The sequence below is a fragment of the Helianthus annuus genome, chromosome 10 (assembly GCF_002127325.2).
Source record: "Helianthus annuus cultivar XRQ/B chromosome 10, HanXRQr2.0-SUNRISE, whole genome shotgun sequence".
Taxonomy (NCBI): Eukaryota; Viridiplantae; Streptophyta; class Magnoliopsida; order Asterales; family Asteraceae; genus Helianthus; species Helianthus annuus.
Window position 1 is genome coordinate 10,870,775 of NC_035442.2, and position 15,003 is coordinate 10,885,777.

General features: G+C 37.2%; 1 protein-coding gene across 1 annotated transcript; it reads right to left on the bottom strand.

Annotated features, from left to right (window-relative positions):
- Positions 1-8,971: 8,971 nt before the first annotated feature.
- Positions 8,972-11,401, bottom strand: LOC110880548. The gene is made up of 2 exons (XM_022129056.1): positions 10,953-11,401; positions 8,972-10,844 (listed from the first exon to the last, which is right to left on the bottom strand). Exons 1-2 carry the CDS (start codon positions 11,399-11,401, stop codon positions 8,972-8,974), a joined length of 2,322 nt encoding a protein of 773 aa, XP_021984748.1.
- Positions 11,402-15,003: the final 3,602 nt, after the last annotated feature.

Sequence of the window (15,003 nt, forward strand, 5' to 3'; positions counted from 1 at the left end):
TACGACAATCCCACCACATACCCTACACTTAGTTGTTGCTAATTTGAAATGGTAGAGATACACTAGTGAAATTTATTAGGGTATAAGTAGTTAAACACTTTCAATAGGTAAATTTCAAATCAACTAATCAAATAATGTCACGTCATTTTACTTATTATGTTTACTTATTTCTCAAAAACGTTGGCGGTGGTTAGACACTTTAGAATAGGTAACTATTTAAAAAAAATGTGTGATTGGTTGAGAAGACATGGACCCCACCACACACCCCCTCTCTCTCCCCCTTTCCTCCCTTCACCGAGTCGGTGATCCTTCACCGAATTTCACCCCCATTTCGGTAAACATTCAAGCGGCAAAAGGTTGGCGGTGGTTGAGATGCGGCGCCGAGTGGGTTTACCGCCCCCACTCCAGACACCCTTATAATTGCAATGTTTATAATTTTTTGTGTTTTGACCATATTTCAAAACTGTGAAACCAAACCGTTAGTGACGATTTGGTTTGGGTTTAATTTTTCAACGGTTTAATTTTAGCTTTTAGCATAAAAAACATTACTAATAGTTTGGCTCAAGATTTAACCTAAGAGTATTCACAATGGATCTCTTAGGGGAGACGGGGTGTAAGCGGGGAGGTCGTGCGGTGAAGAGAGTCCTCGCGTGGGCACACTGCCGCCGGCCCTCCCTTTTGTTCGGTGAATGAGATAGCCCGGTGAGTAGTCACCACTTGTTTTTTTGACCGTTGCAACATCTCAACGAGTATAATGCCTTTATTTTTAACCATAAAAAACAATTAATTTGTTTTCTTATTTATTAAACCCCACTTTCACATTTCAATTTTCACACAACTCAAAAACATTCACACTACCAAACTACAAACCCACAAACCATGGATAAAAAAAGGGACGCGTCTCGCAAATGAGGCGAGGCGGTTCTAGTGGTCCAAGTGTACCGTTTCAAACCCCACACGGATATTCAACACATTCTCAACCTCAACTTTTTTACTCCCAAGCTTGCAACACCCAACCCCAACCGAATTTTCCACCACAATTATCTTCACACCCACATGGTCCAACAATGGTCGCCCCCGGCCTGTACGAATATTCCATGGAAGCGCAAAACTCATTCAACCCGTTTGCATATACGAGCCCACCAATTCAATTGCCAAGAGAGAATGTCGAGCGCTCGCTTCCAATTTGCGATGACAATGAAGATCAAGATGTAGATGTTCTCCCCGAAACACAAAAATTGGATGAAGATATTGGCGAAGACGAAGAAGAATATGAAATGGAAGACGAAGACGAAGATGTTGGTGAAGCAAGTGAACCGAAAGGCAATGGAGGAAAGATGGAGCGTCAATAATGGACGAAAAAACAAGAAGAGGCCTTAACCAAGGCATGGGTTTATTGTTTTTTAAACAAGCAAAAAGGCAATCAACAAAAATCGAACGGTTTTTGGAGAAAAATTCTCGAGCATTACAACACGGCGGTCAACGAAAGTACTTGAACCGTTTATCGAGTACATTAAATGGATCCCTATGTTGAGGAAGTTGAACTACTTGAACGGCCTTTGGTATCAAACGATATAATTTTTATTTTTTAACTTTATAAAATATTTTCTATAACATTACTTTTGTTTTTATTTTTTAGTTTATATTTCCCCTATATAATTTTATAACTTTTCTTTCAGACACATAACTACTATTCAATTTAGATTGTTTTCATTGGTCCAAGCCCTCTTCTTTCTCTTACTCTTTCTTTACCACTTTCCCTCTTACACTATCATATAATATTTACTAATTATTTAAAATATAACTAATATTTACTTTTATACTAAAATCCATAATTTTTTATATTTACTTACACCCTTATAATTTAGTCATTTTTTCCTTTTCTTATATTTTTCTTTTATCTCTTATTTTGTTATACATTTAATTATTTATAAATTATTTATTCTCTTTTCTTTATAATTAAATCTAAATTATTTATGAATTATTTCTTTTCTTTTCTTTATAATTAAATCTAACTTTTATACTTAGACTTGTATGCTTAACCATATGGCTTACTTATTTGGACGTGTTAAGAATTATCACTTTTTATCGTCGTCTTGATGTCAATATTTTTAAGTGGGTTTTGTTGCTATCGTTTCTTATTATTTATGAATTATTTCTTTTCTTTTCTTTATAATTAAATCTAACTTTTATACTTAGACTTGTATACTTAACCGTATGGCTTACTTATTTGGACGTGTTAAGAATTATCACTTTTTATCGTCGTCTTGATGTCAATATTTTTAAGTGGGTTTTGTTGCTATCGTTTCTTCTTGGTTATTATTTTCTATGATGATGTTTTACGTTTCGGTCTCAATTTGGCAATTTAACAACCCACAACGCAACACGCGTACGTGGTTTGACGTGTATACGTCTATATTTTGTTTAATTTGACGCCCCGTTGAAACGCACGGGGTCTGACAAACTCGTTTGTTATAATATGTAGGATCATATACGTGTTAGTGGGTCTGACGATGTTGACGTCATGAAAAGGGCTTTAAAAGATTACAAATCAAAACATACAAATGGTTTTCATCATGTTGAGGCGTGGGAGGTGGGTTGAAAACATGACAAATGGGCCTCGGTACCATTGTTTGGTGAATATAGTAGTAGTTCAAGCAAAAAAAGAAAGTTATTGGATTCAGGTAACTACCATGCGGGTACACCGGGAACGTAATTCACTAGTTCTATACCCGACATAAACATAGATCCCTCACCAACAAGACAACAAAAGAAAGATAAGAGAGCCGCAACAACGTCCGATAGCTCAACAAGTTTGTCAGAGTAGCTTACACAATACACCCTTATGAAAGATGCAAAATAAGCACAAGTGATAGAGTTGGCGAATATAAAAAAGAAACGTGAGAAAGACACCATAGCGTTAGTGGCGGAACAACGCGAGGCGGTGCGACAACTTTTGTATGATAGGGATATGGAGACGTTTACTAAGCCACACGACAATGCTTCACCCGAAATGTTGCCGTTTATTCTATCCCGAAAATGCTAAGAACGTGAAAAAATATAGTTGGCCATGCAATTTCTAATTTTTAGTTTTATCATTTAGGTTTTTATATTAATATAATGTAATGTCTTTTTTTTTAATTAAATGTAATTTTATTTTGTTTAAAATATGCTTTAATTATTGACACATAATTTGTAGAAATAAAAAAATAGACTCCTCATATGGGGAGCGCTTCTTGTGTTTGAGTGGAAAATAGGGAGTTGAGAGGAGAGTTGACATGACATGAGGTGATTGACTGAGGTGGAAAGTTTACCACTCCCCATGTGGGGAGCACCCCTTGCACGGTTGCACCCTTATATTTATGTGAGTGAGTTACTTATATTATAAGGAATTATTGTGAGCGGATGAAAGAAAAAAATATATATAAGAATGTTATTGCTCATATGTAAATTTACGAGAAACACTATTCATCCATCATAACTTCTTTTCTCTAAAGGTGATTGTGAGTGGAGAAGAGAAAAAAAAATATTGTTAAAGGTATAAAAAAGTATTATTTATTTAAAAATAAGAGAGAAAAAATAGAAAATTTTACTCTAGTTATATGGATTAAAGAAACTAATGTAAATGCTTAAAAACTATAAAAGCAAGACCATAAACATCTCTATATATATAACTATAAAAAAAAAAAAAAAAAAAAAAAAAAAAAAAAAAACCTTGTATTATTTTTGTGTTATGTAGGTATCCAAGAATTTCCAACTATTTTAAACCCAAGTGAAGTGGGCCGGTGATTAAAGGCCCAATAAGAAGGCAGCAAACCCTTACCATACGCCTATAAATACAGACCCTAATCTATCTGCATTTCACCCATGGCAGCCGCAGATCCGTTCCATGTAGAAGCATTCAAAATTTCTTCAGATCTTCATTGAATTTGTAATAATCCATCTTGTTAGTCCATCTTGGCAAAGCAGTTCCTCTATGAACTGTTTTGAATGCTAATGGACTTATACAAATTTCATCAGTCTTTTACTGTTCTGGGCTTTCAATTATTATGAATGTTCCAAGTCATTCGGGCTGAAACAATCCTTAAATTAATTTTATGATGTTATGTTTTGTTTTTAGTCCATCTTGGCAAAGCCGTAGAGCCGTCAGGTGATGAACAGCTTTGAATGCTAATGGACTTATAGAAATTTATTATCAGTCTTTAACTGTTCTGGAGTTTCAGTTTCATGGGATTACCAGTTCATTCGGGCTGAAACATCTCTTTATTTCGACTGTTTGTTTGTTTTGTGTTTTAGGTCTTGAATACTGATAGTTTTGATACCGATAACAAAGCTCGTGTTGTGTACCAATTTAGGGGTGTTGTTTTAACCTGAATGCCGAACCTGGCATGAATTAGAACGCAATTTAGCCGAATTTGAATAAGTGGTGAAGCTTGACATTTTTGAGTGGGGGTTTAACACAGATATACTCAAAGATTTACGTAAAAGTGAATTGCAAGTTTTGTCCTTTATCATTAGGCCATTTTGCAAATTTTGTCCTTTATGTTTAAATTTGATGAGTTTTGTCCTTTATGTTTAAAAATCAAGCACGTTTTACCCTTTGGGCCTTAAAAATAAGCACGTTTTGTCCTTTATATTTAAAAATCAAGCACGTTTTGTCCTTAAAAATCAAGCACCTTTTGCCCCAAAGGGTAAAACGTGCTTGATTTTCAAACATAAAGAACAAAACTCGTCAAATTTAAACATAAAGGACAAAACTTGCAAAATGGCCTAAAGATAAAGAACAAAACTTGCAATTCAGGGGTCAAAAATGTTTATACCCAAAAATTTCTATACAAAAACTAAATACTCTCCGCAAAAAGTTTCAGGGTTTGGCTGTCCTCTCCCGCTCCCATTATGATGCGCCATTGATGTGAACAACCTGGTTCAGTTTAATATGGAACCTAGTATCAAAATGTTGTAGTTGGTTCAGTAATTGTGTTGAAAAAGTTAAATGTTTTGATCTGTTAACCTGAATTTACCTAAAATGTCATTTATACATATAGAAAAAATACGCAATAGTAAGGCCTATTTTGTAATGTTTTAGTCAAGGCGATAGCCGATAGGTGCAGTTAAGGCATTTGCACCTGAGAAAAAAAATTTCACAATGAAAAAAATTAAAACTAGTATTAGAAAATATACCCTTCTTCAAATAAAATAAACTAAAACTACTATACCAAAAGTTCTAAAATATTAGGGTATTAACGTAAAAACATAGTTTTTCTTAGATAAAAGTAGAAATGTAGTTGAGATTTTTTGAAAACTCTCTAAAATCTAAGAATCTCTCTAGAATTTGTGTCTAAACCCCCACCCACTCAATCTTGACTTAAAAAGCAATTTCCTTTCCTCGAAAATGGGCTTAGGCTTTAAAGGTGATGACTTGTAACAACTATGGTTTTGGTTGAGTAACCTGAAATTGAATAACCCATATCAGTTATACCTCAATCTTATTTGGAGTTGGTAAACATTAGGGGTGCAAACGAGTCGAGCTCGAGCTCGAGCTCGAGCTCGTTTAACATATGAAAGCTCGAGCTCGGCTTGATTCGAGCTTTATTTCTAAAGTTCGAGCTCGGCTCAAAGGTAATTTTTCAAGCTCGAGCTCGGCTCGGGCTCGACTCGTTTAGTATTTATTAATTAATTTATATTAATTATAATTATTATTGTACACATAATTAAGTTATTTTTTTATATTTATATAAATGGTAATTATTATTGTATAAATATATGTTTAATATATTAATAAAAATATATATAAACAGAAAGCTCGTTTAGGCTCGCGAGCCGGCTCGAGCTCGATAAGCGAAGCTCGGGCTCGTTTACTAAACGAGCTTGTTTTTTAGGCTCGGGCTCGAGCTCGTTTAAGCTCGGCTTGTTTGAATTTTTTTTCGAGCCGAGCTCGAGTAGCTCGGCTCGTTTGCACCTCTAGTAAACATGAAAGAATTGTTTTATGATTAAAAACATGCATATAAGTATTTCGATATAAAACCCTGCATAATTTGAACAAGAAGACCCAAACAGTACCCCTACTTAGGGGCTGTTTGTTGCCTTTTAATAAGGCTCTTGATGGTTCAGACCTCTTATTAGTTCAACATTTAATGGTTCAGATTGTTTCATTAGCAGATGTCTGAATGGTTCAGACATTTGCCTCTGAATGGTTAAGACATCTAATCTGAATTGGTCAGACATTTGTCTTTGAACGGTTAAACATTATACAGGCTATTAATGGTTCAGACATCTTACTGGTTCAATACTCAACCATTCAGATGTTTCCAACCAGCCCCTTAATAATTAATAAGGCTCTAGGTTAGATGTACGAGGGTTTAGAATAGGCTATTATATAAAGCTGTAAATGTAACAAAAAAAATACAATTGACCGAAAACATGAGATTTGAGTGTTCATGATTTAACATGAAAATTAATTTTTGAATCACTAGTTAAAACCAAATAAGGTGCGTAAAATAATTACTTGAGTAAACTTTCGTTTTACTCCCTTTGGTTTGGTCACTTTAATGGTTTTGCTCTAAACCTTTAAAAATAGTCATTTTACTCCCTGATGTTTCAGTTTTTTTGCCAGTTTGCTCCCACCTCTAACTCCATCCAAATTGTTTGTTTTTCCAATTTGCTCTCCGCAGGGAACAAACTGGCAACAAAACCAAAACATCAGGGAGTAAAATGGTTATTTTTAAAGGTTTGAGGCAAAATCTTTGATGAGGATCTTGGTGCCAATTTGCTAACAATGGAGAGAATAATAAGAACAAACAACTTTTAAAATTCAATAATCAAAATCAACTGTCTTTTCCCATTACAAAAGTCACCTTAAATAGAAAGTAGAATATGCAAAAAAAAAAAAAAGGAAATAAAAAAAACAATAACGTAAAATTGATTATGATTGCAATCTTGGCGGTAATTGAGGCACCCATTATTTTCCTTCTGTCAAAGATTCCGCCTTATCCCATGATGCACCAAAACCAAGCCCAAAATAATCTTCCATCATTGCTTGCTTCACACGGGCCTCCTGGGCCGAAGAGTCCAATTGGGCCAGATCCGTATCATCCTCCCCGGGTTGGAAAGGACTCGCCCTCGAGTCCCCAAAAGAATCAGGATCAACATCAGGTACAAACGGTGACAAATCAGCCACATTAAATGTTGCTGGCATGTTATAATGACCCGGGAGCTCGATTTTATATGCATTGTCATTAATGCGTTGAAGAACCTTAAAGGGACCATCTGCTCGTGGTTGAAGTTTAGCAAAACGTGCACCGGGAAATTGTTCTTTACGCAGATGAATCCATACAAGATCACCTTCTTTGAAAACAACACGTTTGCGGTGCCGATTGGCGTGAGTTTGGTATTCTAAATTATGTTTGATGATCTGGTCACGTACCTGAAGATGAAGGTCTTGAATCTGCTTAGCACGTGAGTCTCCTTCGGCACTTTAGTGAGTAGTCGGGACGCCAGGCACGAGATCGATAGGAGTGAAAGGGTTACGACCATAAACAACAAAAAATGGGCTTTTACCCGTAGAGCCATGGTTTGAGCGATTATAAGCAAATTCCGCTTGTGGAAGGACGAGGTCCCATTGCTTAGGATGGTCGCCAATAAGACTGCGCAAAAGATTACCCAAATTACGGTTAGTAACCTCAGTTTGGCCATCGGTTTGAGGATGGTGCGAGCTACTAAATTGAAGCCGAGAACCCAACCGTTTCCACAAAGTACGCCAAAAATGACTAACAAATTTCACGTCCCGATCAGAAGTAATACTTTTAGGCACGCCATGAAGTCGAACAATTTCGTCAAAATAAAGCCGTGCAACTTGACTTGCGTCGTAGGTTTTTGCACAAGGCACAAAATGCGCCATTTTTGAAAATCGATCACAACCACCATGATGGAATCCTTGTGTCGTTGAGTACGTGGTAAACCCAAAACAAAGTTAATGCTAATATCTTCCCAAGGTGAATCTGGAACAGGAAGAGGTGTGTATAACCCGACATTCGTATGAGTTGTTTTAGCAACATGACAAATCCGACATCGCTCCAAAAGGCGAGAGACATCTTTAACTATGTTGGGCCAATAGAAACGGTCTCGTACTAGGGCCACAGTTTTGTCACGGCCGAAGTGACCGCCGAGCCCGCCTTGGTGACACTCCAAAATAATCGCTTCACGAAGTGAACATCGTGGGACACACAAGCGATTATTTTTAAACAAAAACCCATCCTGTGTTACGAACTCATGGAACGGTTTGGACGGACACTCACGCCATGCAATGGAGAAATCCGCATCATCGTGATATAACTGTTTAAACAAGTCAAAACCTTGAACTTGAAGGCGGATAGAAATTAATAAAGATTGGCGGTGACTTAAGGCATCGGCGACCGTATTAGAAGATCCGGCTTTGTGACGTATCACAAAAGAGAATTCTTGGAGATATTCAACCCATTTGGCGTGACGAGGATTAAGCTTGGCCTACCCTTGAATGTATCTCAATCCTTGGTGGTCCGAAAATAAGATAAACTCGCCGGGTAATAAGTAATGTCTCAAATACTCGAGGCTTCTGATGATAGCATAAAATTCTTTATCATATGTGCTGTAACGCTTTCTAGTTTCATTGAGCTTCTCACTAAAGAAAGCAATCGGTCGATTACCTTGGCTCAAAACACCCCCAATTCCATAGCCGGAAGCAACACACTCGACTTGGAACACCTCGGTAAAATTCGGTAGGGCCAAAACAGGGGCTGATGTAACTCGGCGCTTTAATTCCTCGAAGGCACGATCAACAGCTGCTGGCCAAACGAAGTGGTTACCCTTTAAACACTCGGTGATCGGGGCAACAATTGTACTAAAATCTCGTATGAAGCGACGGTAAAAAGATGCGAGGCCGTGAAAGCTTCAGATGTCATGCAACGATTTAGGAGTTGGCCAAGATGTGATGGCGTCAACTTTTTTTGGTCCATACGAATCCCATCTCCTCATCTCCTGAAATAAAATAACCAAGGAAGCCCACTTCATTTGTAAGAAAATGACACTTAGTTGGATTGGCAAACAGCTTCTGTTCACGCAAAACCGTGAAAACTTCGCGAAGATGTTGTAGGTGTTGCTGCAAATCAGGGCTAAAAATTAGAATATCATCAAAATAAACGACAACGAATCGTCCAATGAATAGCTTAAAGATATGATTCATCAAGCGCATAAATGTGCTCGGGGCATTCGATAAGCCGAATGGCATCACCATCCATTCATATAAGCCATCACGTGTTTTAAAAGCGGTTTTCCACTCGTCACCAGGTCGTAAACGAATTTGGTGATATCCACTTTGTAGATCAACTTTAGAAAATATTTTAGCGCCATGTAGTTGATCAAGAAGGTCATCAAATCGTGGAATAGGAAACCGGTACTTCACTGTAATTTTGTTTACCGCCCGACTATCAATACACATACGATAAGCACCCCCGTGTTTTGGAACTAATAAAGCGGGAACGGCGCATGGGCTCAAACTCTCACGGATCAGACCCTTCTCAAGAAGGTCTCGGACTTGGCGATGAAGCTCTTCATAATCTTTTGGATTCATCCAATACGCCGGTTTGTTCGGAATGCTCGCCCTGGGCAAAAAATCGATACAATGTTGAATCTCACGCATAAGCGGAAGGCCTGGCGGAATGTCGTCAGGAAACACGTCACAGAACTCATCAAGTAATGGTTGAACTAATGGCGGCGTGTCTTCGTGAGTGGGATTGGGCTCTGTGACGACCAAAGCCAACAAAAATGGGGACGAAGAAGTCCGCGAGTACTCTAAAAATTCTGACTTGGCTACAATCAAAGCCTCGGTAGCCCCTCCACGGACATCTAATGGAGTAAGAACAGTATTTAGACCATCCTTTTTGAAACTATAGGTGTTAAGAAACCCGTCGTGTCTAGTACGACGATCATATTGCCATGGACGCCCTAGCAAAAGGTGGCACGCATCCATGGGGATAACTTCACACCACACTTCATCTTTATATTTTGTCCCAATCGAAAATTGGACCAAACACCGTTGAGTCACACGAACAAGATTTCCTTTTTTCAACCACGTTAATTGGTACGGTTCCGGATGAGTTTCTACCGGTAAACCCAACTTTTCAACCATTGTGGTTGCTACCATGTTCTCGCAACTTCCACCATCGATAATAACAGTACAAACCTTGCCCTTCGATGTGCATTTAGTATGGAAAATATTATTGCGTAACCACCTTGTATCGTCAACTGTTTTATCAACCGTGACAGACAAAACACGTTGGACGATTAGGGATTCCCCATGATCTGGACGTACGACCTCTACATCCCCCTGATCAGATGTATCGAGCACGTCTTGGTCATTGGTTTCATCATCACCCATATCATAGACCAATGTAACAAGGTGCTTGTTTGGGCATTCTCGAAAAAAATGACCCAAGCCATGGCACTTGTAACAACGAGGAGTGCGTGGACCCTTTGTTGAGCCCTCGATGACAGCGGAAGGTTCGGGCATGGCCGTTTTTGACGACCCAGGCTTCAACGAAACCGATGGAACTGATTTGGTTTGCGGGGCGAACCGACTTGTAACGGAGGACTGTTTGCGTTTCAACTGTTTTTCGACTTTGAGTGCTAGCCGAGCCACATCTTCCAAAGTCCAAAACTGCTGTAAATGGACTATCTCAGCTACATCGAAACGTAACCCTCCTAAAAACCGAGAAATCACTTGTTCTTCATCTTCATCGGCACCACACCTCATACGCAACCGATCAAATTCGGCAATAAACTCTTCAACTGACAAAGTATTTTGAACTAAACTGTGATATTCGAGGAAAGCATCTTGTCGATAATTAATGGGTAAGAATTTAGAGCGAAGGAGCTTTTTCATCTTTTCCCAAGTTTCCACACGAGATTTACCTTGTTACCTTCGTTTGTGTCTTACGTGATCCCACCACAAGGACGCATAGTTGCGTAACTTTATGGCAACCACCTTGACCTTAAGATTGTCCGGAATGTCCCGAAGTTCAAACACCCGTTCAACCGTACTCAACCAGTCGATGAACTCGTCAGGTTGGGCCTTCCCATGGAATTCTGGAATTTCAACCCGCACACCTAATGACCGCAACACGTCATCATGGGTTTGACGTCGTGGACGGCGGCCGAAAGGGTTGTCAACATCATCAGTCAATTCGTTCCAAACGGAGGAATTTGATTCGGTTTCTTCCGAACTTCCATTATGTTGAAGTTCCATCTCTCGAATCCGTTGTCGCAGGCGTTCGATCTCTTCGACATCGCGTGGATCGCGTTGTGGATCGCCCGTTGGTGGTGCACCCCCGTTACGATTAGCGTTACGTGGTCTCCCTCTTCCAACCATGATCATAACACTGAATCTGATACCACTTGATGGGGATCTTGGTGCCAATTTGCTAACAATGGAGAGAATAATAAGAACAAACAACTTTTAAAATTCAATAATCAAAATCAACTGTCTTTTCCCATTACAAAAGTTACCTTAAATAGAAAGTAGAATATGCAAAAAAAACAATAACGTAAAATTGATTATGATTGCAATCTTGGCGGTAATTGAGGCACCCATTATTTTCCTTCTGTCAAAGATTCCGCCTTATCCCATGATGCACCAAAACCAAGCCCAAAATAATCGTCCATCATTGCTTGCTTCACACGGGCCTCCTGGGCCGAAGAGTCCAATTGGGCCAGTTTCGTATCACCATTAAAGTGACCAAACCACAGGGAGCAAAACGAAAGTTTACTCTAATTACTTATAAGTCCATAGCATTATTATTCCATATCGAAAATCTTTTGGTAAACTGTTGGTAAAATCTCTTTACCCATGTTATATTTTCCGATAAAACATCACCAATGGATTATCAATGAGGAAGGATCCAGTAAAAAGTGGATTTTGCCTAAGTAGCCTAAGAATAATTGTGATAATAACATGTGGCACTCCTAATAAGTAGGAATGAAGGACATTTTGGTCCTTATAAATAGGAGTGAAAATGACATGTGACACCCCTTTTGTTTTTTAAAAATACAACAAAAAAATCCAGTACAAAAAAATCTAGCACAAAAAATCTAGTACAAAAAAATATAGCACAAAAAAATATAGCACAAAAAATCTAGTACAAAAAAATATAGCACAAAAAATCTAGTACAAAAAATATAGCACGAAAAAATTCAGTAAAAAATATAGTACAAGAAAATCCAGCACAAAAAATTGAGAAAAAAAAATTAAGACAAAAAAATTCAGTACAAAAAATTTAGCACACAAAAATATAGTACAAAAATCCAGCACAAAAAAATGTTATATAACATAGAAATACAATACATTCTAGTGGGTTTTTTAGTCTTCATATTTTATATAGCAATATGGTACTCAAATTAAAGATAAAAAGACGCTCGATTTTACGGTGAAATTTTTATGAAAAAGTAATGTCGTATAAAAAAGTTGTGAATGTTTAAAAAATGGGGGTGGAATATGCATGTGTCTTGCATGTGGAGAGAGAAAAAGTTTATAAATAAGATTTTCCCAAGATACCCTTGCAGTCCTCCTTTCTCCCACACTTTCATCTTAACCATTCATTTCAAATGAATGGTTAAGATTCCTTCTCATCCTACTTAGGCAAAATAAACTTTTTATTTGATCTTCCCCCCCTTCAATGGATATGTGATAATCGCTAAAAGCTTAAAAGCCTTTTGTTTAGTAAAAGTTTCCGTACAAATAACTTTAACGTACTAAATGTACGAATAGCATGAAAATGACAAAAAAACGCGGTGACATTTTCGTAATTATTTGCTCGTAGGGTAATTATCAAAATTAATATACAAATGATTCTGTAGAGTAATTTTGTAAAATGTTCTTGTAGAGTAATTTTGATCTTGTAGAGTAATTTTGTAAAATATTATTGTAGAGTAATTTTGATTAAAAAACTATACCTCACAAAAAATGCCCTAAAAAACCTAACCCCCTCCCCACCCCAACTAAATGCTAAAAACTAAACCATAAAGCTAAACTTTATAACTAAATGCTAAAAAAATTACAAAATTACTCTACAAGCATATTTTACAAAATTACTCTACAAGATCAAAATTACCCTACAGGATCATTTGACAAAATTACTCTACAGGATCATTTGTATAGTGATTTTGAAATGTATGTTGTTTGATAAACTTACAGAACAATTTTGATACATTTTTAGAGTAATTTTGATAATTAACCTACAAGAACAAAATTACTCTACAGGAACATTTTACAAAATTACTCTACAAAGATCAAAACTACTCTACAGGATAATTACCGGCGTCGTAGGACATGCACGGGCGTGCAGTTGGGGCGCACAGCCGTGCAACATAATTTTGATAATTACTAATAATTACGAAAATGCCACCGCGTTTTTTCAACAAAACCTTCAGTTCGCACGTTTTGTATGTTAAAATTATTTGTATTTGATCTTTTGTCATTAGAGAAAACATACAACGCTGATTATAATCACGCCATATGAGTAACAACTCATGTATCAACTTTTGTTCGAGTATTGTCAAGAAGATGTATGTGTAGCTCATAAATTTCAATATATTCATGAAAGACTCGTGTAGCGTCATTCTGGATATTAACATTCATGTTTAATTAAGGAATAATGAATTTTAATAATCTCAACTATTATCCGTTGGCTGGCAACAGTCCAAACTTTACAAATTCCCATTGGCGGTCCCATCTTTTCACATATTGGTCTTCAATGGACCCTAACTAACAGAACCCTAACGCCGTTAGTCTGCGGTCATCGGAAAAATGTTTTTGGCCGGAAAACTCAACCTTTTCGTCACAAACCTCTTTGAAACCTTATTACGCACCATTAGGAACCTTTTCTAGTAAAAAGCCCCAATTATTAAAGTCGTCGGAAAAACTATTTTTTTGTCGGAAAACTTCTTTTTGGTCGGAAAACTCAAAGTTTTCGTCCTAAACCTGTTTGTAACCATAAATCGGACCTTTAAGAACCTTTTTCCGACCAAAAACGTTTTTCCGGAGACTAACGGTGTTAGGATTTTGTTAATCAGTGCTCATTCAAGACTAATATGTGAAAAGATGGGACCGCTAGTGACAATTTTTAAAGTTGGGACCGTTGCCGGCCAACGGACAATAGTTGGGATTATTGAAATCCATTAGTATTACTATTACTATATATTACTAAAGGAATTGAAATGAATAGTGATTTTAATATTATAATAAGATATAGCTTTTTTAATACTTTTATTATTTTAGTATTATAATAATAGTTATTTTCTTTATTTTTTAAACTTTAATCATTTTTTTAATATCAGGGGTTGGGACAAGCTTGCTGTCAACCGGTATCGAACCAGTAATGGTATCGAAAATACCGGTACGGTCCTGGTCGGTATCAGGGACATGAAGGTAAAAACCGGCACTAATACAGAAAACGCCAAAAGTTGGTGCCGAATTGATATTCGAAATCTTTTGGTTCGGGAAATTTAGTGTGGCTACCCGGTACTATTTGCTCATCCCTGATCACGGTTACCGTACGAACAACGGTATCGTAAAACTTTTTTTTGTTGATTTTTTCAACTTTTAATTTTTTCTTTTTTAGTTTCAGGGGTAGGGATGAGCTTGGTGCCAACCGATACAGAATCGGTACTGATACCGAAAATACCGGTTACGGTACCGGTAAAAAACTGTAGTGAACCGATACCAGGAACGCTAAAAGTCGGTACCGAATTGGTACTTAATATATTTCGGTTCGGCAAATTTGGTAGCGGTACCTAGAACAATTTGCTCATCTCTGACCAAAGGTTTCATACGAACAACATCGTTACCATAAAAAATTTTTTGGTTGATTTTCTTTCGGTTATCTTTTAGTGTGTTTTTCTACATTTTCTTTTTATTCTTGTTAGCAGTTCTATTCGCAACACGCTCGTAGTGATTTCAAAACACATGTAAACACA